The sequence below is a fragment of the Rhinopithecus roxellana genome, chromosome 21 (assembly GCF_007565055.1).
Source record: "Rhinopithecus roxellana isolate Shanxi Qingling chromosome 21, ASM756505v1, whole genome shotgun sequence".
In the NCBI taxonomy this organism is placed as follows: domain Eukaryota; kingdom Metazoa; phylum Chordata; class Mammalia; order Primates; family Cercopithecidae; genus Rhinopithecus; species Rhinopithecus roxellana.
This window is the reverse complement of record NC_044569.1, coordinates 43,390,139-43,415,746: the sequence shown is the minus strand read 5'-3', so window position 1 is coordinate 43,415,746 and position 25,608 is coordinate 43,390,139. Positions and strand designations below refer to the sequence as shown.

At 39.8% G+C, this 25,608-nt stretch overlaps 1 protein-coding gene across 1 annotated transcript in view; it reads right to left on the bottom strand.

The window, feature by feature from the left end:
- Positions 1 to 8,191: 8,191 nt before the first annotated feature.
- Positions 8,192 to 25,608, bottom strand: part of MBD2 (methyl-CpG binding domain protein 2) — a 69,199-nt gene continuing 51,782 nt past the window's right edge. Inside the window, exons 4-7 of the mRNA XM_010375358.2 lie at positions 19,755 to 19,845; positions 18,204 to 18,381; positions 13,138 to 13,276; positions 8,192 to 8,668 (exon numbers count right to left, since the gene is read on the bottom strand). Of these exons, the coding sequence (XP_010373660.2) occupies positions 13,150 to 13,276; positions 18,204 to 18,381; positions 19,755 to 19,845 (396 nt within the window). The 3' untranslated portion in view covers positions 8,192 to 8,668; positions 13,138 to 13,149. The remainder of the gene's footprint in view (positions 8,669 to 13,137; positions 13,277 to 18,203; positions 18,382 to 19,754; positions 19,846 to 25,608) is intronic.

The window sequence follows — 25,608 nt, the reverse complement described above, 5'->3', positions numbered from 1 at the left end:
TTAGGGTGGGGATTTTTTGTTATGCATTCAGTTGACCTGGAGACTGAGTAAAACCGTGTGGGCAAGCAATCAATCATGTCTTAAGCACAGTCCTGGTTAAAAACTCTGAACACCAAAGCTTAGATGAGCTTTCCTGGTTGGCAATACCCCATATATACCACACGTCAATGCTAGAAGGGTAATGTCTCGTCACTCAATGGGAGGAGGACAATGTGGGCTTTAAGTTTGGAACCCTTGCAGACTGTGTATCTCTCTGGCTAATGTTAACATGTATTCTTTCCCTACAACAAATCATAACCATGAACATAATAATTTTTAGCAAGTCCTGTGAGTCCTTCTAGCAAATTACCAAACTTGAGGGTGTTTGTGGGAATCGCCTAAACTTGCAGTGGTTTCAGAAGTGAAGGCGGTCTTGTGGAGGACTGTGTCCTCCAACTTCGATTCTTAACTCATTTGGGAATGAGTTGATGAACTCATGCCCAAATTCATTCTTTTAAAAAGTCATTGTTCATGTCTTAGAGGAACTTATAGCCTAGGTAAGATGAGAAGCATTTGAGGAACAGGCAATACATACTCATATACAAGGTGTCAGGCATAGTCACACTACTGAGAAGGGACAGATTGGAGGGAGGAATGCATTTGACAAGGCTTTAGGAAAGAAATGTGGTGGGTTTTTTTTTTTTGTTTGTTTTGGCTTAAATAAAAAATAGGATCTGGGGAAAAAAGAAAAGAAAATATAGGGTTTGGACAGATTGTGAGAATAAAAGAAACTAATTCTACAGAGAAATCAGTAAAAATGAAAGCACAGAGGTAGGGGAAAGCACAGAAGAATAGTAGGCAGTTTGAGACAGAAGATTGAAGCAGGTGTTGTGGTTGACTCCCCAGCAGCCCCAACAGTCCCATATTATGATTAATCTAAGCCATGTGGGGTAATTGCAATCCCCTTTCTCAGCGACTAGTTTAGGAATGGGTGTGTTAACCCATTCTAGCCAATGCGACACAAAGGAAAGTGTTTGGGGCCTTCTAAAAAGCAGGCATATGGCTGGGTGTGGTGGCTCATACCTGTAATCCCAGCACTTTGGGAAACTGAGACAGAATTGTTTGAGATCAGGAGTTCAAGACCAACCTGGTCAACATAGCGAGATCCTATCTCCATCATATATTTAAAAGAGTAAATAAATAAATAATAAAAAGCAGGCATAGGAAGACGTCTATCTTCTCCTTCTGGCTATTGTGTGTGGATGTGTCACCTGGAACCATCTTACTACTGAGCTGAGGCTGAAGTCAATTCATGGAGGGGAGGCCATGGTTAGAAGGCTACACAGAAGCAAAGCTAGACCCCTGTGGCTTGCATTAAGAATCTAAAGTAGCCTAGAATTGTCTTTTAGTTACATTTAATATACATTTCCTTATTGTTTAACCATCTGAGACTGATAATCTGTTACTTGTAGCTAGCAGTATGTGGCAGGCAGAATGCCCTTTCCCAAAAAATTATCCAAGCCCTAATGTCTATAAATTATAATCATGTTAGGTTACACAGCTAAAGTGATTCTGCAGCTACAATAAAGGTTGCAGATCTCAAAATGGAAAGATTAGCTTGGATTATCTGGGTGAGTTTAATCTAATTAAATGAATTCTTGAAGGAAGAGAACTTTCTCTGGCTGGAGTGAAAGACATGAGGCAGAAAGGGAAGTTGGAACAATAAGACAAATTGACCTGATTTCTGGCTTTAAAGATGAAGGTAGCCAGCTGGGTGCGGTGGCTTATGCCTGTAATCCCAGCATTTTGGTCGGCCAAGGCAGGCGGGTCACCTGAGATCAGGAGTTCAAGACCAGCCTGGCCAACATGGTGAAACCCCATCTCTACTAAAAGTATAAAAATTAGCCGGGCATGGTAGTGCGCATGTCTGTAATCCCAGCTACCCAGGAGGTTGAGGCAGGAGAATCACTGGAACCCAGGAGGCGGAGGCTGCAGTGAGCCAAGATCAAGTCACAGAACTCCAGTCTCCAGCCTGGGTGACAGAGCCAGGCTCTCAAAACAAAACAAAACACAATGAAGGAAGCCATGAGCCAAGCAATATGGGCAGCCCCTAGACATCGAGAACAAACCCTAACTAACAGTCAGCAAAAAACCAGGGACTTCAGTCGCACCCTCTGAGGAAGAAATTTCCTGAGTAGTTTGAATTATCTCCATTCTTTAACTCTAACCCATATTTCCTCTTGCCTTTCTACTGATCTTTAATAATATGGCAATAGAGCCTATGGAGTGTCATTTTAAAAAAGAAGAAGAGGAAGAAGAACAACAACAAAGATTGTGACCATTCCTTGAATGAATACAAAGTTCCAGTAAAGTTGAGTGTGCTTCTGACTCACTGAGTAATAATGCACTCACCCTTCCCCCAGCCCTCCACCCCCAGTGTTAAATGTTTTCAGAGTTAGGTGACTAATTCATCCTCTTCTCACAGCAGCTTCTGTAAAACCAAAATCTTGTTTGTTCCAAACTACCACATGAGTTTCTTAAAAGAAAAGTCATAGTTGTAAGGTTATAGTTTTCTCATTCGTAAATTTTCTCATTCGTAAAATTACACTAAGTGACTCGGTTCTTGTAGGAGACAGAGGAAGGGAAGAGAAAGGCTTAAAAGAAGGCATTCATTCCCAATAGCACATTCTGCCATGTTGCTATTTGTATCAGTCCCCTCAAGTTTCTAAATGTTTCTGTTTTAACACAACTATCTATTGTTGGGTGTAAGGCCTTTATATGAATCATGCTGTGTTCAACAAGCATATTCTTGCTTGCTATCAGCCTCTCCCAACACACACACAATTAACTCCCTGCTTTGGTTCTCTCTCAGTCCAGGGAATATTTATCTAGTCCCCAAAAATCAAGGTTACTCCCCAAAAAGCATATTGCAATACCTAACAATTTACCAACATTGTTTGTTTGTTTTTGAGGGAAGAGGTTGCTCCCATTTATGAAATACATTACCATATGTAGGCCACTGTATTAGGTATTTTGTTAGCATTAATTCATTAAATCAAAAGGTAAAGTCAGTTGGAGGCTACCAACAAATGCAACAACAACAAACCAAGCTGCAGATGATCTGAATTTGTATGTGCCAGCCATTCTGTTTCAAGAGTGGAATGAAATCACTAGACCAGCCCTCGTGGCTCATTCTTGGATATACATTCCCCATTGAGAATTCTACAGAAGCTACTGATACTACCCCAGGAGAAAGGCTCATCGTCATAAAATTGTGTGTGTAATGGCAAGAGTCTGGCAGGAACCTTGACTCCAGCGGAATATGGACCCCCGATGAGGAGTCCTGCACTGGAGCAGTGGTCTCAAAACTCCTTTGCTATTAAATCCTTTCTGAAACAAAAACGTATTCCCAAATTTATGGATATTTACTTACAAATTATATACATGTACTCTTCTACTAATATGTATATACAAAAACTCAAAAATTAGAATCACAAAAACATTAGATAAGAACAAATATTAAAAGGTCAGCTATTTTCCCACTCCCAGTGAATGGTTTTACACATGCCCTACATCAGGGACCCCAAGCCCTGGGCGGCAGCAGACTCATACTGATCTTCAGCCTGCTGGGAACCGGGCCACACAGGAGGAGGTGAGCAGGTGAGCGGGCATTCCCGCCTGAGCTCCGCCTCCTCAGATCAGCTGCGGCGTTAGATTCTCATTGGCGCACGAACTCTATTGTGACCCGCACATGCGAGGGATCTAGGCTGCACACTCCTTATGCGAATCTAATGCCTGATGATCTGAGGTGGAATAGTTTCATCTCAGAACCATCAACCCATCCCACCCTAGTCTTTGGAAAAATTGTCTTCCATGAAACCGGTCCCTGGTGGCAAAAAGGTTGGGTACTCTTGCCCCAGGGCCTATGGTCCCGTTGCATCTTGCTGCCAGACTTCTCAGAGCATCAAGTTCATGAGGCAAAAAGCTGAAAGTGCTACAAATAAAACGCTAACCGTCAGATAAAAATAATTTTTAACATTCTGTGATTAAGAGGCTTTACCTATTCTCACCTCTTTTATAAGATAAATAATCCTAGTAAAGATTTCTCAGCGGGGGGGGTTTACTGGAAAAGCTTTGACTAGTCACCCATAAAAGGACCAGATTTCCTCGGAAGAATCACTCAGCTTTCAGGCCACAGTCATACTGTACTTGTTAAACCAAACTGTGTTGCTTTTTGCCAGCTTAAGCCCTGAGTGGAGAATAGTATTGGAAGGTTGCATGGCGTTCTAGAAACAGAAAACCTCTACATTCAAATTTCCCTCTCTAAATCTTATTGGCTAGGATAAGTCATTTAACTTATCTGGGTCTTAGATTCCTTAACTCATAAATAAGGAAAAGAAGAATATGTACATATTACATGGCTTACAGGTAGATTAAAATTCAAAGATAACATTAATGGAGGTGAAAGTGTTCTATAAATTATAAAATGCTATATAAATGTGAGGAAATAAAAAACTTTTTGTTTTCCCATCATTAAAAGTCAAATAATTGAAAAAAGTAAAAAAAAAAAAAAAAAAGTAACTGTTTTCACATAAAATTTGCATGTACCCTTATAGAGAAAACCAGCATGCAAATTAAAATTTCAAAGCCTACTCCAGATCCTTCGAGGCATGCATTTTGACGGCCTGCTGCTCCAAGTCCAAATCCCACAGCTACTGCTAGCTAATTGGGTTTTAACTGACTGGTGTTCCCTGCCCGACCTGTGAACTTTGGGACCCCACCCCTCAGTTTGATGTCCCCTGTACCCGAGAAACATAATCCAGAGATGTCCTTCATGGATTAAGTCATTGAAGATGACTTACACAAAGTTTTAAAGCTTCAAAATTTATTGCTGTACATTTTCTCATAGCATTTACTATGGAAATACTAATAGTGCAAATACTTATTTTGGACTTCATAGCATTTGAGAAATCACAAAGCTTGTTTATATCTTTGCAATTATTTATGAAGCTCTATATTATTTTAAAAATCCAAACAATTGATCCTATATTCAAAGAGATTGTATAACACTCTCTAGATCGCCTTTTTAGACAAAAAAAAAAAAAAAAAAAAAAAAAAACCCTGGAAGCCACCAAGGGCATGTCTTTCCTTTATAATACATACAGCTTCTAACACTTTTCCAATTGTATGACTCTTGTTCATTCACAGATTCATTCAACAAATATTTAATGACAAGCTATTATGTGCCAGGCACTGGGCTAGGCTCTGGGAACATTAGGATGAAAAAGCACAATCTCTGCTTTTACGGTGCTTACAGTCTAATAGTAGAAACAGACATGCAAAAAAAAATTACAATACAATACAATAAAGTGCTTCCATGGAGGTATTTACAAAGTGCAGTGGGAACTGGGAAGGGGGGAAAGAACATCTGCCTGGAGAAATCAGGGACAACTTCACAGAGGAGGTAGCCATTGAGCTGAGACTTCACCAATGATTAGGAATTCACCATGTAGATGGGCAGGCAAAGGGTGTTTCAGGCAAAGGGAACAACAGGTACAAAGACACGGAGGCCCAAGGGGCACTTCGAAGAAGCAAGTAAAGAGGTTTTTCTTGACCTGAAGGTGCAATGAGGATAGTGGCAGGATGAGGCCAGACAGATAAGTAGGGATCAGATCATGAAGAGCCTTTTGACCATTCTTCCATTTATTCAGCAGTTACTGAGTGTTTACTAGGTGCCAGTCACTCAGCTAAGCGCTGGGGCTGTAACGGGAAATCAGACAAACACATCCTTGCTCTCAGGGAGCTTACATTCTAGTAGAGAAATAGGCAAAAAGTCAACAAATAAATAAAATACAGATTTAGAAAATATCTACAAGGGAAATAAACAAGGTGCTGAGGCAGAATACAGTGTCACAGGGATAGCGGTAGTTAGGGTTATTAGCAAATGCCTCTTGGAAAGGATGTAAAACTCACACCTGCAGGGATAGGAACAACAGTGTGCTCTTTGCAATGTGTGCCCCACTATGTGCCAGGCACTGTGCTACACACTTTAGAAACAGTCTATCTCACTGGATCCTCACAACAACTCTATGAGGTAGGTATTATTATTCCTATTTCACTGAGGAGGGACAGGCTCAAAGAGATTAAATAACCTGACAAGTCACACAAATGGCAAAAATCAGGATTCAGACACAGGCTCTCCTAATTTAAAGTGCGTGCTCTTAAAAATCACTCTAAACGGCATACAAAGATAAGTGAGGGAAATAATACGGTCACATTTGCCTGTTTGATGATCTTTCTGATGACTATATGGAGTGAAAAAAAGGGGGATGAAGAGAGGGAAGGGGAAGAAAGTGGACAGATGAGCAAAAAAGGAAGCCACTGAAAGTCAAGGGGACAGGAAAGGCAGTTCATATGAAGGCAGTGGTCGTGGGGATGGAGGAGATGTGGGGTGCAGTCCGTAGTTCTAATAGGATTGATGAGAAGTCAGAAGCAAGGGAAAGGGCAGCATTGTGCTCACTCCTGGGCTTCTGCCTTGGGCAGCTGGAGAAGATGGCTTGCTTCTACCAGAGTGAGGGAATGGAAGAGGGTGGTAGGTTTGTGGGGACCAGGTGATGAAGTTTTGAACAAGTTGTCTTGTGGGTATACTGGGAACACCCTGGACTTATGGCATGGTCCCCAAGGGACACCATATAATGGCTTTCATACCTTGTTCTCCACCTGAGCGAAGTATATAAGCAAAAAAACCAAAAAAAACCCCACAAAGTTTTATATGTGTATACATTGTGTTTTTGCTTTTACAAGCTGTTTAGAAAAGCACATATATCTTGGCTGGATTGGTTTGTAGGAAGAATATATGATCACCAAGCTGAAGTTACCCCAACCCTGATCACAAATAAAGAATCATGGACTCGGGGGAGGAAGAGAAAAGCCCTTGGACATCCATTCTCACTAGTCACACTAGCTTTTAAAAAGAAATCACTATGATCCTCACCCCCACCCCAGTTGGGACAGTCTGATGGGGCCAGGGCAGGCACCCTCTACCAGTTGGCCTCCAGGGTCTCCAAGTTTCCCTGCTCATCCACCAGCAGGACTGCTTTAAGGAAACTAATGGCCCTAGGGTCCAGGCATCAAAGTTGAGTGTAAATCAGGAATTCCAAGAAGTGTTTATGTAGTTTGGCAAAAAGGTCCAGGAAAAACAGCAGCCCAAACCTAGCCAGTCATATTGCTTTGACTATTCCCCTCTTCTTCCCTGCCTTGGGAACTGGAGGTAGTGATAATAAAATGTACAGGTGACACTCATGTGGAATTGGTCGCACCCTTGACTGCATAATTTAGGGTCTAATTTTAAAAGAACTCAAGAGTAAAGAAATAAACACATCCTTCCTATAGAATGATTTCACTTTTGGTCTATCTCTCAAAATTTGTTTTAATTTGCTTATAACTACTCCCTCCCTTCCTTGGTATCAGATTAAGTATGTTTTGATTTTGGAACTCGTTTAATAATGTAATGCTAGTTTTCACAATTAAATATCAATATTTCAGGTGGTATGAAAATTACACTCACGAGTTTCAACAGAAAAAGAATGTTAATATTTTGGAGGCCAGGCCAGGTACAGATAATGGTTTGTAAAGTATTGAAAACCCTTTCATTAAGCAACTCTGCCTAGAAGCTGCCTCTCACTGTAGCCAAGAGTCTGACCTGCACCTGTTAACTCAGTAAGCTACTGGACGTTAGAGAGTGCCAAACATTGTTTTTTTTTTTTTTTTTTTTTTAATGTCTTTATTTGGAAGTTAAATATAGATAAAAGATTGCATGGATGTCGCTTCAACAAGGATAAACTATGCTGTTTTTAAAAAACAATAAACATGGATGCCTTCTAGTAACACCTGAAGGGTACTTGTGTATCTGACTCATGCCCAAGGGAAGAAAAGGCCTTATTCTTATAGAACTATCAAAAGTCCAAGTCACAGGCAAGGAAAAAAAAAATTACACATGCTAGATGATATTTAGCAGAAATTCTTAGAAATTCTGGTGAAAGCACGATTCTCACAATGTCCAGGGGCAATAGTTCATACTGCAAATGTATGCGCTATCTTCCTCCAACTCCATGTCAGACCTAAGGCCCAGGGATCAGAGATGAATGTAAATCAGAGGAAGGCTAATGAGGGGTTCTTTATTGTGTGTGCTCTTCAACAGAAAGAATTCCAATCAGTCTGTGAATATAATCATTTATTTGTCTTTACAGTGATGATGGAAGAATGTACAGGTGTCCCCTTTCAATAAAGTATAAAAATATGTTTATATACAGTGAAGTCACAATAATCTTTAACTGGGAAATTTATTTAGAATTCCTGATCTGTTCTTATTAAAACTGTGGGGGAAACAAATATTTTATGTAAGTGCTACATTTCCAGTAGATTGCACCTGGCATCAAAAGCTCAGCTTCATCTTAGGGTCCTGCTTGATATTACAAAAGACTAATTTTAAGTCCTAGGACTCAAAATAAACATGATTTTTTGAATAATAGATATATACATCAAAAATACATCTAAAAAGGCATTGGTTAGTGCTATTAAAAAGCTCTATGTGCTCGGGTACATTTTTTTCTTACAGGCAAAAGCCAGTGGAAACATTTTTGTTCAATTTCTAGGAATTTTCTCTTGGGGAAAGTCGGTCGAAAGTTACCTGTAAAAAAAAAAAAAAAGAACAAACTTAAGTAATCCTGTGATTTATCAGGTGAGAGGTCAGCAATACTCAAGAAAGAATTAGAGACTGAATTCCACTTAGAACCATGTTTTTACAGCCTTGATGAACATTTAGTTACAGCACTTCATAAATAAAAAGTGCTCAACATATTCTCTCATTGTTTCATTTTATTTTGATGATAACCTTTACTATCCTGTTAATTTTCCAAAGAAATCATATGTATTCTTCTATATGTTTATGCAAATATTTTCTAACTACAGTTATCTACATCAGAATAAAAAGAGAATTCAAAGGGCATACAAATGAAAGAGCAGAATAGATACAGAACAATCCAAATACATTTTGAGAAAATGTAGAAAAATTTCTACTCAAGATACTTTATTTTACTTCACAATTTCTTTCACATGAGAGCATTTACAGACGACAGGCATGTACTGAGTCTTCCTATTGTTTAACCTGGATGAAATGGCACTGTGCAACTGCAAATTGAACTATTTATGTATTTGATATCCTATCTCATGTATAGCTAAATATATTCACACCTTTGTTTTTATAGTCATCTTCTTCTTACAATCACTTCTAAAATGTTTGTCTAATATCCTGGCATTTCTCTAGGATTGTAAAATTTAAGTAACATAGTAAATTGCAACCTGCTATTTAACTAACCAAATAAATAAATGAATAAACATCCACCTTACTAATAAGGAGGATTAGAAAGAGCTGAGGCATGATGAGGCCGGCCGACCTGAAGGGACCTTGGTTATCGCTTACGAGCCTGTGAAGCTGGCCATGTCCCACCCTTTACTCAACTAAGTCCTACCTTACCACAGGTTACCATGGACAGCTGATTAAGTCATGTGGTTGTGCTTTAGTTTCTTAAAACTTTTAGGTATATATGGTGTTATTTGAGTAAGGTAAATGTAATTTTCATAATTAAGAAGTACATCTATATCCTTCCCAATCTACAAGTCTAATGGCTTAGTCTAATAATGCCATTCTCAAGTTTAGAAGATTGCATACATAATTCGAATCTCTCCCTACTTAACATGCCAAAATAATAGCTACTTTTAAAGAACTGATTAAAATTCTAATCATTCAATATTAGTTTGTTATTACTATTATCCACATTTGTGCAAGGCAATGAGCAGTTGCCAACTTCTATATAAGTATAGTGCCAGTGCCCACAACACAGGCTTGCTCAGGAATAGCCTTGATGCCAACCTGCAAAGTAATCTGTAAAGAAAGGAAAAGTCGGCTGGTGGTTCACGCTGCAATCCCAGCACTTTGGGAGGCTGAGACGGGCAGATCACCTGAGGTCAGGAGTTCAAGACCAGCCTGCCCAATATGGCAAAAACCGTCTCTAGTAAAAATGCAAAAAATTAGCCGGGTGTGGTGTCAGGCACCTGTAATTCTAGCTACTCGGGAGGCTGAGGCAGGAGAATTGCTTGAACCCGGGAGGCAGAGGTTGCAGTGAGCTGAGATTGCACCCCTGCACTCCAGCCTGGATGACAAGAGCAAAACTCCATCTCGAAAATAATAATAATTTTAAAAAAAGGAAGCAGAAGTCTAGTAAAACCTCAATTAGGTGACCCTTGATTATCTGAAATAATTTCATGAGAAAAGTCTAGAAAAAAACCAAAAAGCCCTGACAGAACAGAAGGGCTTTCTGAGAGTCCATTCTGAAGCAACAGTGCAGAAGCTGGATTAGGTGAGATCCAGATCTCTCTGTGCTCCAGAGACAGCATAGCTGAAGCAGTGGACAGTAGAAACACACTTCAGACCTCCCTCTGAAAGACTTCCAGCATTTTAAGTACACTCATCAAAGCCCATAAATACATCCTTGCCAGTTTGGAAAACAAAATCCAAGTATCAACACAGCATCTTCATGTCTTCAATAAGAGAAGAGAAAAAGAGCTAAAATAGCACTGAACTGGATTGAAATGATTTTTTTTTTTTTTGAGATGGAGTCGCGCTCTGTCGCCCAGGCTGGAGTGCAGTGGCTCACGCAACCTCCACCTCCCAGGTTCAAGCGATTCTCTTGCCTCAGCCTCCCAAGTAATTGGGATTACAGGTGCCCACCATCATGCCCGGATAATTTTTGTATTTTTAGTAGAGATAGGGTTTCATCATGTTGGCCAGGCTGGTCTCAAACTCCTGACCTCAGGACATCCACCCACTTCAGCCTTTCAAAGTGCTGGGATTATAGGCGTGAGCCACCACACCCAGCCTGAAATGATTCTGTATGGTCAGGAAACTGTGACCCAGAAGTACTGCCATGGATAGACATGTAAATGTAAGACATTATATGTACTATTGGATTTTGGTCTTGCTGTGGCATGAACCACTCCTCGATTAAGATAAAGGCACTCATGGAAGGGGAAAATTGTGTTAACAATTAAACTCACCCTCCGTGCAATCCCTACCCTTAGTCTGTTCCCCTACCAAACAGAGTTCCCTCTCACCCAGCTCAAGTGATGGCTCAAGCGAAAACCCTGAGGCATCCTCGCCACTCTCTCACCCTCACTTCCAGGCAGTCACCTGGTCACGTGATTCTTTCTCCAGCTACATCTCAGATGTACCCGTCTCTTCTTCTCCGAACCCATTGGCATGTCAACATCCTCCTAAAGCCATCATCATCTCTTGTGAGACTACTGCAGCAACACCTAATTGGTCTCCTTGTTTCCAAGCTTTCCCTACTCCAATCCTTGTATTCATGCAGCAGCCATAAGACTCTTGCAAAGAAGCAAATCTGATCATGCTACTGACTCTTCAGTGATTCCTACTAATTTTCATACTCAATCTCAAGCAGTCATCAATCTCCCTAACAACCCACAGGTCCTAGGTGACTAGGTTCACCGCCCACACATTCCCCCCACCCCTCCCCAGACATACTACATTCCAACCACATGGATAATTTCTTCATTCCTTAAAGAAACCAAGCTCCTCCTTGCTGTTCCTTCTAATGGGAACACTTTTACCCAAACCTCCCCTGGCTCATTCCTATGTATCTTTCAGGCTCAACATAAATGTCACTTTCTCAGAGAGGCTTTGTTGACCCTTGACATCACATTAGCATCCCCATCTCTCCCTCTGTTTTGGCTTCAAAGGAAACAATAAATAATTGGTTTGGGGTTGGCAAAAAGGAAGACATGGCCTGCCAAAATAAAGCAGGATGGAAGCCAGGAAGCAAGACGCAGCAGAAAGCCTTGGAGATCTGCATGTGCTCCTCTGAAGACAAGGTATGCCCGCGGCACAGAGCAATGAGCCTGGAATGTGAGTTTGAGATAAGATCAAAATGTGCATTTTTGTTGTTGTTTTTTGAGTCAGAGTCTTACTCCATCACCCAGGCTGGAATGTAGTGGCACAATCTCGGCTCACTGCAACCTCTGCCTCCCGGGTTCAAGCAATTCTCGTGTCTCAGCCTCTCCAGTAGCTACAATTACAAAATTCCAGCTATTCTACCACGCCCAGCTAATTTTTATATTTTTAGTAGAGACAAGGTTTCACCATGTTGGCCAGGCTGGTCCCAAACTCCTGACCTCAAGTGATCTGCCTGCCTTGGCATCACAAAGTGCTGAGATTACAGGCATGAGTCACCAAAACCAGCCTAAAATTGTGTATTTTTTAAGGTAAAGTATTTATTATGCTTTTCAGTGTCCTTCTTGTTCTCCCCACATCAAATCTGTGCTAGGGAGAACCTAAGAAAAATAAAGAGATTTTGCTACTTTGCCACCATAACTTTAAAGAGAAGCAATATGCCCCAGAGGCTACTGTGATGGAGATGACAGTCCCCTTCCTCTCCTGGGGCCGTTCCTCCCTACCTGACAAAGTCCTTTTCTTCTGCTGCTGCTCTTCTCTAGTGACACCTTAGAGGTTTTCCACCTGGTTTTAATAAAGGAGACTAGATCCCTTGCAAGTGACTGCAGGGGTGTGAATATCCTCCCAGAATGGGAACAAAAGGATGCAATAACTTATATGGTCCTTCAATCCAGAGAGAAGAACCAAACAACAGCACATGCATAACCCGAGCAGAGGAGTAGCTTTTTCATTCACTGTGGAGGAAGCTAAAGGGAAAATAACAAGAAAATATAACAACACCATTTTTTTTTTTCCTGAGATGGAGTTTCACTCTGTTACCCAGGTTGGAGAACAGTGGCACAATTTTGGCTCACTGCAACTTCTGCCTCCCAGGCTCAAGTGATCCTCCCACCTCAGCCTCCTGAGCAGCTGGGACCACACGCATACAACACCACACCCAGTTAATTTTTTGTATTTTTGGTAGAGATGGGGTTTTGCCATGTTGCTCAAGCTGGTCTTGAACTACTGAGCTCAATTGATCATCCACCTCAGCCACCCAAAGTGCTGGGATTACAGGCAGAAGCCATTGTGCCCGGCCAAGAAAACACAACATTTTAAGTTCCAAGTCACTCTCTCTAGTGTCAGTTTACCTGATCATATTCTTAGGCTTCATCTCCACTGTCCATTTCAATATCCATCTCTTCTGTATCAGCAGCTCGCGACAAGATGTCTGCCATCAGTGCTTCTTCCAATTTCTTGCGTACTTGCTGTACTCGCTCTTCCTGTTTCCTTTTTAAAAACAGAATAAAAAGGCACTGATAATTTGGCAAGTAATGACAATATGAAGCTGCTACAGAAGTTCATCCTTACTTCAAAATCATTAAATTTCTAAGAAGAATAGAGTTCCTTTTCAGATTTTGCAGAGGTTGCTTCTAAACACAAATCAAATCTCACCAATGAGCCCTGCCAAAAAGAGGAATGTTCACACAGACAGTTATCCCTCATCACACATGAAATTCTAGAAAGAGCAGATTGACGTCAGTGACCTTTTCTTAAACTTTGAAAATGTCGACTGTGTCAAAATTTGGGTTTATTCCTATAAGGACAATTAGAAATAACTAAGAAGCAGGAATAAAAGATGGAGGGAACATAAATAACGAAAGAAAAGTGACTTGTTCATGGAAGCACTGAGAAAGATGGAGGAAGCAGAGACATGATAAGCTGGGATTTGATTGACATTCCATGGCTAGGTTAGTTAGGAGAGAGCTCTCTCCTGGGTTCCCAGGTCTGCAGGCAACAGGTCAGCATGAAGGAGCCAAGACCACATGATTCTGCACACCGAGGACAGACACTGGAAAGTCTCTCTTCGACTGAGAAAGTGAGTTGCTTAAGAACATGCCATGAGTTTCTCTGTGTCTCAGTGATTACAAAGGAACCTCAAAAGTGAGGGTTAATAACTCCAAGTCATTAAAAAGGCTCTGAACCACTAGATGAAGAACAAAGCACAGGAAGAAAGGCTACCAGTATACACTTTATCTTCAAAAAGTTAAAAAAAAAAAAAAAATATAAGTAGAGCCCCCAGAGGGTAAGAGACAAATTCCTAATATGGGTCTAGCAAGCAAAGCTCGGTAAATATAAATTGACATCCAGAACCAAGTAGAGAGGCAAAGGTCGAAGAAAGACAAGAGAAGAGAGAAGGAGAGAAGACTGGTAGGAAAAGTTTCCAGTGGGAACAAGAACAGAAGGCAATGGCAGAGGAGGGAGGGTCAGCAGAACAGAAAACGGGGCAAACCTCCTGAGACCAGAAGAAAGGAGATAAGAAAAGATGCAGAGAGGGAAATGAAGATGCAACAAGGAATATACTAAGGGTTCTACTGAAAAAAAAAGTAATTTTCTCTACCAATAATTGAGGAAGACAGATTTCAGCAATTCCCAAACCTGGGACAGCAGAGGGATAGAGGAGCAATGCTATAGAAGATTGCACTAAGGGTCCCTGAGTATTCACTCTATAGGGGCTCAACCAGCTGCCAAGTCATATTCAGTCTACTCAAGATCATACCCCTTTGACCAAATAAGACTATGTCCAAGATAGTGAAAGTGACATATATGTACTGCTTCCCACAAAAACTTTGGATATCTTTATGAAACTCCAAAACACCACAAAGAGTTAAAAAGTATAGACTTCCACTTATTAAATGAATTTTCAAAGAGGGAAGCTGTCACTGGGTCAGTCTTAGCTCTATAGCCTCTGTCATATTAAAAGAAACTAGAGTTCGACAGATTTTCATGCCATGGGACAGGGTCAAGCAGAACATATTTGTTTATTTCTTATACAGTTAGTCTCACCTCTGGGTCAGTGACTCAAAGTTTATGACAAATGATGTATTAGTTTCACTGGCAGTCTTTCACTGATAAGAGTACAAGAATCTCCACAGCTGTCCTAGAGTAACCTCATTAGGAAGATGGGGAAAATGGAGCAAATGGCACCATCTGCAGTAATTTGGATGGAGAATTTTATCTTAAACTCTAACATTTCCCATTGATTTTCTTCTATCTTGAGCATTACTTTCCATATTTGTGAAAGCTGAAATTTAATCATTTGCCCATTGCTGTAGGCAGAATGGTAAGATGTCCCCAACATTCCCCCTTCCCCAAAACCACCTCTATGTGCACTCTTTATATAATTCTCTCTCCTTAAGGGTGAGCAGAACTAGTGAATATGATGGTATATCTCTCCATGATTAGGTTACCAATCAACTGATTTTGAGTCAATCAAGAGGGATTACTGTAGTGGGCCTGACCTAATAGGACCCCTTAGTGGAGCTGGGATCTTCCTGACAGGAGCATAAAGGGGCACATGGAGGAGCCACAAGACAAGGAACTACAGGCAGCTTCTGGGACCTAAGACAGCCACCATCCCATAGCCAACAAGAGAACAGGGGCCTCAGCCCTAAAACACAAGGCATGAATTCTGCAACCATCATATGAGCTTGAAAGAGAACCCCAAGCTTCAGAAGGGAACACAGTCCAGTGACACGTGTAAGACCCAAACACAGAACCCAGTCACACCAGGCCCAGACTTCTGACCTCAAAGAACTTCGAGCTAATAAATGGGTGTTGTTTTAAGCTGCAAAGTTTGTGAGAATTTGTTACAAAGTATGAAAAAACAAAACTACCCATCAGTGCAAATGGTATCAAATATGCTAAAAATACTTGAGATATATCTTGTTGGGGTCTTCAGCTGGAGGTTTAATGTAGACAGACTATTGGATACACAATTAGATAAAGAGTAACAGTTCCATTTGCAGTAATTTATTTTGAACATGTACTAATTCAACAAGGAGTATTTGCTTCCTAATTTCTGTCATGACAATTAAATCAAATGAGCAATTTGTTAGACAAATTTACCCAAAAAGGAAATCATCCAGAATTGGCTTTGAGATAGTTTCCTCAACTATCAAAAGATCTGCTGTCGAAGCCATCAACATTCCTGTGATATAACTCAGGGAACCTCCATCAACACACATAAAGACCTGGCGGAATCCCTGCTGATTCAGTATTCATTCAAGATGGAAAAGAACTTGTCTCTGGAGTAATTTTCTTCCTCAAGGGTAAGAACAATCCAATGAGCAAGCTGATTCCTTTCATTGATTTTTTACATTTTGTTTTCTTAAAAAATAAAGTTTTTAAGAAACTTTATGGCTGGGCACAGTGGCTCACGCCTGTAATCCCAGCACTTTGGGAGGCCGAGGCGGGCGGATCACAAGGTCAGGAGATCGAGACCACGGTGAAACCCCGTCTCTACTAAAAATACAAAAAATTAGCCGGGCGCGGTGGTGGGCGCCTGTAGTCCCAGCTACTCAGGAGGCTGAGGCAGGAGAATGGCATGAACCCGGGAGGTGGAGCTTGCAGTGAGCCGAGATCGCGCCACTGCACTCCAGCCTGGGCGACAGAGCGAGACTGCGTCTCAAAAAAAAAAAAAGAAACTTTATTCATATTCATATGCAATCAAGGCATATGAATACAACTGTGTACCACTTTTTATCTTTGCAAAATAATTACTTTAAGACCCAAGAAGGGCTTTCGTATTATAAACCTAGATAGACTTACCCATTTAAAAACATTTTCATGTCAACTTTGTATGGATTTTTTAAAAAAATACAAATATAGGCTGGGCGTGGTGGCTCACACCTGTAATACCTATAATCCTAGCACTTTGGGAGGCCGAGGCAGGCGGATCATGACATCAGGAGTTCAAGACCAGCCTGGCCAATATGGTGAAACCCTGTCTCCACTAAAAATAAAAAAATTAGCTGGGCATGGTGGTGCTTGCCTATAATCCCAGCTACTCGGGCGGCTGAGGCAGGAGAATTGCTTGAACCCGGGAGGCAGAGGTTGCAGTGAGCCGAGATTGTGCCACTACACTCCAGCCTGGGCAACAGAGCAAAACTCCATCTCAAAAAACAAACAAACAAAATAACAAATATAAAACATTTTAAAATTACATGATTCGAAAGTGCAATCTGCTGGTTTTGTCTAGGAACAATACTCTAATTAAACTGATTTACATTCAGGGGACAGAAATAGTGAAGTATACACAAGGCCATATTTTTAAAGAAAATGCAATATACTATATAGTATCACTATAAAGTATCACTATAAAGTAATGATATTGAGGTCATAAAACCCATATAAGAATTGCTCTGTGGTCTTACTAACTGGAGTAGTTTTGCTTTTCCTGTGCAATGGTTTGCTTCTATTTTCTGGGTTCTACCAATCTGAGTTGGATGTTTTCCTTTTACCATTTGCTGCTGAAACCCTAACTTGTGAGTCAGCCTTAGAAAGAGTGAAAGATGTCAGTAGATAGTTTGCATCTTGCCTCATTCCTGACTCTGTTTTATTGCTTTACCTGTGGTTTCTTCTTTCTTATTTGCTTCTCTTCTTGCTCTACCGTGTCACAAGTAAGTTTAAGAGCAGCATCACTATCATCTGATTTAAAGAGAGATTGGTTTCCAGACAAACCAATGAAGGAAGCAATCAGAAAAGGCATGACTGAGTGAAATGGGTTCTTTATATTTATTTTTATTTTTCTAAGACAGGATCTAGCTCTGTCGCCACAGCTGGAGTGCAGGGATGTGACCACAGCTCACTGGAGCCTCGACCTCCCATGCTCAAGCAGTCCTCCCACCTCAGTCTCCCAAGTAGCTGGGACTACAGTTACATACTACCACACCTGGCTAATTTTTTAAAATTTTTTGTGGGGATGGGGTCTCACTATGTTGCCCAGGCTGGTCTCAAACTCCTGGGCTCAAGTAATCCTCCCACCTCAGCCTCCCAAAGTGCTGGGATTATAGGCATGAGCCACTGTGTCTGTCAGAAAGAGGTTCTTTAGAATAGAAAGTCAGAATCCCAAATTGCAAAAGACACAGTAAAAATGATGCTTAGGGAATATAACTGATCTGGTGCCTGTCCTTTGGACATGACCATGATGATATCCCTGGCATGTAGCATTTACACCCCTTTCAAGCATGTATTTGTTATAATGGTCTTTTTTCACCTTCCATCAGTTTCTGTAAAACTCTGTAAAAAAAAAAAAAAAGTATAACTTTCTAGGTGATATATCACTTACTAGCTATGCCACTGAACCTAATGAACAGCATAAAATTTATCCAAATGTAAAAACCCAAGTTTATGAAGTCATGTTAAACTGCATTACCTGATGTCTTCATCTGTGACGATAAAAGCTTTGCAGAGGGGTTGAGATGTGTTAAGCCAAACAGCGGGGTTCTTTTCCACAGCAGCGGAGACTTGCCCTGTGATTGGCGCAGAGCTTGTGTGCAAAGCACTGGCAACAGCAGATAAAAGGGTCTCATCATTGCTACCTGGACCAACTCCTGCAATGAGAAATAAGTACTAGTTAAAGGAAATGTCTCAATGTGCTGAGCAAACTTTATGTGACCTAAAACAACTGATATTTTTATATATATTTGAGATCATATATGTAAAACCGATATAAAACAAAGCAGCAAAAGATAATATATCTACTCAATAGGTATGATACACTAAATAATTCACACTAAAGAAATAGTAACAAAATAGCTGAGCATTTTTTCTTACTTTAAAAAACAAATCCTCATGCTTGCTATAAGCTTATAGCTGAGCATTTTAATAATACTTTACCAGAACTTTAAAACACATTTTCCAAGGTACTAAACTTTTAAAAAGTTGGCTATATTTCCCCAAGCAATGTTAATTATTTTAATGAGGTGAGACTTGGTGAAGCGACTATACTCAAGTATCCCTTTTAATGTATTCCTAGAGTACTGGTAATAGTTTCTCCTTGTAGCTTTTAACATTAATTTCCAGAAATATTTCAACAATTATCTTCTTTGTCTCGGGATTCAAAGAAAAAGCCAATGCAAGCAAGCTGTACCTGTGGCTTTAACAGCTTTTTTCATAAACCTAACAAAACAGCCAAAATCAGAGAATTAATAACTGCACACTTTGATTACTTGTAAGATACTGGCACCGTGTCACATGTAAATGCAATGGTTAAAGTCCTAAACCTGTTTAACTAGTTAAGGCCAACATTCCAAGAACATAAAGAGATAAGGCAACAATCTAACCATGAATTATGAGGATTTTTGAGCAATTCACAATACATCAAGCTGTAGAAGCCAAATTTTTAATACTTGAAAAATAACTCTTCTCTAGAACTTGCAGTTCTCATATAACACGAAAGGTAGATCAGCGACTGAATTTTCCACCCCAGATCCCACTGGTTGCTGTTGCTGGACCAAAGTGCATCTGTTCCCACTGCTACTTAGAGCACCAGTTTGTGGAGGAGGGGCAGAAGGAGAGCTGTTAGTTGTTCTTGTGGTAAGAGGATGAGAGAAAGAGCAGGTGGTAGGGCCAGATGCTGCTATAAGCAGGAAGCTTGAGAAATTCTGTTACTCCTCTGCATCCAGTGCTAAAAGTAGCACATGGGTTAGCTTCTGTGATGAACCTAACCTAAAACCAAAATTTTTACAAAGAAAAAAAATCTAAGATAATATACTACACGGCAGCATCCCTGTAACACACAAGTTTTTCATGTAGCTTCTGCCTGGCCTTACTAAAACACAAGAGGTACGTCATCCAGCAAGGCATATGACCTCCCAAGGCAAAGACCTCCTCTCAGTCATTGCTGAATCCACAGCATCTAACAGAGTGCCTGGCATGCAGTAGGTACTTAATAAATGTCTGCTCAACTGAACTTAGATAATACCTTGAAGACCTTTGGGTAGTTCCATGGTTTTTATAATTTGTTCTGTTACATCTGATGCACTAAGTCCTTGTAGCCTCTTCTCCCAGAAAAGCTGTAAGGCAAAATATCACTGTTAATAGATACATTCTTGAAACAAGAAAGTAGCGCATCGATGCTGTTGAATAATGAAATTTAAATCATTTCAATAGTTTCCTATAATTTCCTCATTTTTCCTTATAAAAAGCTAAATGATATTCCAAACGTGAATTATTTCAACACATCATAATCCTCTCAGATGACATTGCTCAAAAAAGGTTGTTTTATGTGACCTATTCACTTGTTACAGTACTATAGATGGTTATATGCTGTATACTATGTATAGTTTCTTATAGTTTATCTTCCGAAGAAAAGAATTTGAATTTTTTAAAGATTCATCTGGCATGAAATTTTAATGCTATGACTTATTAGGGAAAAGAAAACAAATTATATGATGTGTTATCCCCCTTTATCCAATATTATTAGAGAAAGAGCTACTCCAATATAGGATTTCTCCAAGACAATGAAGTTTAGCTCTTTAGCACACTTTAAGGGAGAAAAGACCATTTTTAATGAAACATTTTCTAAAATGTTTTAGATGCCTCCTTTATTTTTAAACTGGATGTCATATTCATGAGTGACTCCCTGCTGCACAGGGCCTGGATCACCATGGTCACTTAGTGGCCCCAGGTCATCATTATGGGCATCAGTGAGTACACTGAGAGGCTCTTCATGCCCTAGGGGCTATGGAGCTTTTTGCTTATTCAAACACTAAATGGTCCAAGACAATCATGGTTTTTATTTTATATCCTTTTCATGTTTGATTCTCTCTCCTAGTTATTACTTTTCACTAATATCACTCACCCATTCAACATATATTTATTGAGCTCCTGCTAGGTATTGTGCTCACCCTGCAGATGTGACAGTCAGTAACAGAGACAATGTCACTGTCCTCATGCCTCCTTTCTTTTCTAGTCTGTTTCATATTTATTGCAGCCAAAAAAAACAGATAAAGGATTTCTATAGGACTCTGTATAATTGTCTTTAATCCTGGATACCAGGGCCTGTCACATAGTTGGTACTGAAAAAATATTTATGAGAATGACTGAAAATGGGAGCAACTGGACTTAGAGTGAGGATCTGGGGGACACACAAACCCATACTGAAATCTCAGCAGCAACACTGTCTCTAGATAGACGACCTTGGACAAGGTCTAAACCCATGCTGAAATCTCAGCTGCGATACTCTCTAGATAGACAACTTTGGACAAGGTTTATAACCTCTTCAGAATCTTCAATTTATTTCCTCTTCTATAAATGTGGCAACAATAGCTATCACAAAAGATTACTGTGGAAGTTAAATAAGGCAATATGTATAAAGTATCCATTATAAACTGGGCACAAGATTTATCACATTTGCTTTCAGCAAACTGTGGCCACTCTGAGGGCTTTTGGGGCTTACATTCTGACTTTTGGATATATGTGAAGTATCAGATAATTGTCCTCCAGATAAATGAGAAGATACAGTAGTGTAATTCTATTTATGTTAGAAGAGCAATATGCTGAATTTGTAATAAGCACAACACTAGCACCAAGGAAGGCCTTTGGTATATAGTAACATCTTACATCTCTCTGCTAATCACATTATCAGTAGAATATGTTGTCAATATAAACAAGTCAACAATTCGAGGATATAAATATATTAATCATCATGAATGAAAATTAGTAAGGTGAAGGTAATAATTGATGAACACAATAAATGTCCCAAGAAAACCTGCCTGCTTTCTATTTGCTCTTTGGTGGAATAATATCATCTGTGTTTTGAATATCACAGCTATAGAAAAAAAAAAAAAGGAAAACAAAACCCAGTTACATTTCTAATGAAAAAGTATCCAGGAGAATTAGTGAGGATAAGATTAGTAAGTGCTTTTAGAATTAAATATTATGTGTGTGTGTGTGTATATATACACAATTTAATAAAAGCACTTACTAATCTCATAGTCACTGATTTGTAAAAATAAATCAACACTACCAAATAAAAGCATGGGAATTATGAACAGATACATTGTTTATATTTTACATCTAAAAGTTCCAATTCCAGATACTAAAAAATAATTTGTTTTATTCTATCTTTTTAAATTCTTAACTTTTAAACTTCTATCAGTAACAAGGAAAACAATACAAAAATTTAAAAAGAAAAATTTAGTAAAAATAAATCCTGGACTGAAATACAAGTATATGGCTCTAGCTTGTATCACATCCTGGTAACCACCACGTGTCATCTGATAGCCCTCAACTACAGCTGAAGTTAGAATCTGATATGTGTGGATGCTCTCTTTATAAGAGAGGACATAAGAAACTAAGATTTTGCATATGCTCTTTCGATAGTAAAAGCACCATTTTCAGAGTTCAGGAGCAAAAATAACAAAATTGTTATGCCACGAAAATGGAGAGATATATATATATATTTATGTATGCGTATTTGTGTGTGTGTGTGTATCTTCCCCCACCCCCAACTCAGGGGAGAAAGGGGGAGTGAAAAAGGTCAGAGAAGGAGAGGAGGCTAGTTTAAGAAAACACTTAAATGGTCAAGGTCACTTCCTCTCCAACCTTTCCAACACTCACTCAAAGCTAACAAGCTCACCTAATTTCACTGAAAACTGAAACGGTCCTCAGGAGGTAAACGTCTATTTACATCTCAGTATGTTCCTAACTCAACTTTTCTGTACATCCATCTTCTCAGATCCCTGTTTTATTTGTTTGGGCAGGGGATGCGGGCAAGGATTATTTGCATTTTAAAATGCATTTTAAATGTACATACAGTAGGCATTATGCTAAGTGAAAGAAGCCAGTCTTTCCCACTCTGTGTGATTTCACTCCTATGATACCCTGAAAAGGAAAACCTATAGGGAAGGTTGCCAGAGATTAGGATGGAGGGGAGTCTGACAGCAAAGGCTCAGCACAAGCAACTTCTTTGGGGTGCTAGGACTGTACTTTCTGGTTGTTAATACGTGGAGACTTTATCCAGCTTATATAATGACCATTTTCTTTTCTTTCTAAGCCTGTTCCTCAAGGAATGGCCCAATGTGCGCTATTGCCCTTTCCCAAGCCTACTGAAACTTTATTAGCCCACCCCCTTTCTAGCCAACTTGCACTAAACCTACTCTAACAGTCAGCTCCTCTCACCAAATTCCAAGATCTTTTCTCATTATCTTTGGCCACTATAGCCCTCAGTGCTTCAGAGGGAGCAGGGGAGGAAAAGGTCTTCCTTTGCCTAAGTTTAAAATTTCCTGATCTACTCACTTAGGTGAGTAGGTTTTTCCTTGGAGATTCTGTTCACTTGGAAGTCTCCCCGCTTTCTCAAACATTAGAAGTCCAAAGACTTTAATATTCAAAAGATGACTAATACTCAAAATATTCAAAACATATGTAAGGACTCTCCCTCTATGATGGCTACCTAGTCTCTTGCACTACACTCCATAAGCACTACTGCTGTCATAAATCCTAACCTACTCACTGAAAATCTGATTTCCCCTGCCAAATTCAGTGGTTTTCTCAGCTTAATCTTGCTGCCTGGTGTGAAGCCAAATGATCAATATATAGAATATGTATAAGGAACAGTGATTTAACATTTGGAGAAACTCCCAAAATGTGCTATCACCCTCAGTTATTACATCTCCCTCTAATCCTCAATAACCAGATGCTCTGAGTGCATCTAATACCTTGTTCTCTTTGTCACTTTCCAGTATATTAGAACATTGGCTAGCTCCACATGCCTATCACCTTATAACACCAACGGTCTGGCCAATGCCCTATCCAGGAAACCAGCTGATGGAGAGAGAAACATGGGATGGAATTAAAAGTCACTCAAAACCACAAAAGTGCCTAAAATTTAAGTGACAGTGCAGAGCATCTTTGGAGAAACCATCTTAGTAGTCACTGTAGTTCATCTCTACCACATTTTCTCCGCACAGTTCTCCTAGGAAGGACATCAACGGAAGCACAGCTACATGGACTTTAATCCACTTAGTGGCCCAAAGAACAAACATGAAGGTGTATTACAAAAACTGCTTCTTTAGTGAGGTCAATGATCAAATCTGTTTACTGAAAGTAAAATGAACCCACGATAGCATTTCCTTTTCGTAATTGTTATGTATTCAACTTGGACTTTGAGGGATTTGTTCAATTTGCCTTATGAAGAATATACAAAGAGGATGAGAAAGAAACAGGGATCAGAAACAACTCCTTGCCACCATTCACAGACACTGATCCCTATTCTGATGCTCTGGGAACTGAGGCTGATAATGCTGATTATTATTTACCTTCATCACCCTGAGTTTATTAATATTACTCTGAAGAGATTTCTACTCTTTACTGAAGAACAAAAGAGATGGCTTACTAGGAAAAAGGAATTTGAGGATCAACAACATTCAACAAATACTCTTTGAATGCCCATGATATGTAACGTGTTTTTCTGGCACTGGGGATGCTTGGTAGGATAATCGGCAACCACTGCCTTCCAGGAGCTGTTTGGTAGAAAACATGCAAAACTCTACAAGGCCGACCGCAATAATGAAGAAACTGATTTTCCATGTATACTCACGACCTCAACTTGACAGTCAACCTTGAGGACAGGAATATCTAACTTATTAGCAGAGTGAATGGGATTGGGTTTTAGAATCTGAACACCCAATGTTCAAACTTGCTTTTTCACAAGCTTTATAAATTGGACAACTGACCTCTCTAAGTATCAGTTTCATACCCTATGGAATGGGACAATATAAGCAATCTCAACGGGTTATGGGAACAAAATGAGGAAGTGTTATAAACACTTGAATATGCCCAGTACACAGCAACTATCATTTTACTGTTTCGTTTCCCCTGTGGCTTGTAGCACATTGCTGATCATACAATAGCACTTAATAAGTAGTTGGTCATTTTATTAAAATTAGTAAGTATAAACAAAGCAAAAATAATCAATTCTGAAAGGTAAGTATTAGCAAATGAAGAGACTGAGCAAATGAATATGAATCTTCCCTTCCCTTCCTTCGCTTTCAATTGGGGATTTCTTGCTACTACAAATATTTTTAAATTCTCCTCTTCCTTCTCTCCTCCAAGCCAGACTGCCTCTCACCTGGACCTAAGGTTGGTTGGGAGTACTTTGGTAAGCAGTACTGGCTATATAATTTACTGGGCCCAGAACAAATTAAAAATGTGCAGCCTCTTGTTTTAAAAAAATTAAGAATTTCAAGGGTATAGCAGCAAAGCATTAAACCAGGCATAGGCCCTTCCTTCTAAGTGAGGGGCTCTTTTAAGCACAAGGCCCTGTGTAACTGCACAGGTCACATGTCCATGAAGCTGGCACTGGTAGCAAGTATGGAGCAGCAGTAGACAGAAGGAGAGAAGAGTAGAGAAAGGAGGTCCCTGTGCTGTGCAGCAGTACTTAAGGAAAGGCTGGGATGTAATCTCTTCCTGAAACTTTCTTAAAAGAAGGAGAACAACAGAAAACAGTTCTGGCCAATTCTATGCAATACAAAGGAACCTTTCCTTAACTAATTAAAATAACGCAAGGATTTTTCATCCCTGTAGTTTCTCATCGGGAGAACAGGATCACTGCTAAGGCTCTCCATGGTGGAGCAGTATTAATAAGGAAGGTTGGAAGACCAGAGAATGAGGAAACCATCATCACGGGGAGGAAAGGACTGAAGCCTAGAGAAGGATCAGAATTTTGCTCTATTTAAAGTCCAGTGGAGAGCATGGATAGCTTTTAATTAAGATTCCCTAAAACTGTAATCTTCTTGTTATTTTTGGTCCATCTAGTTGATGATACTAAAGCCCTC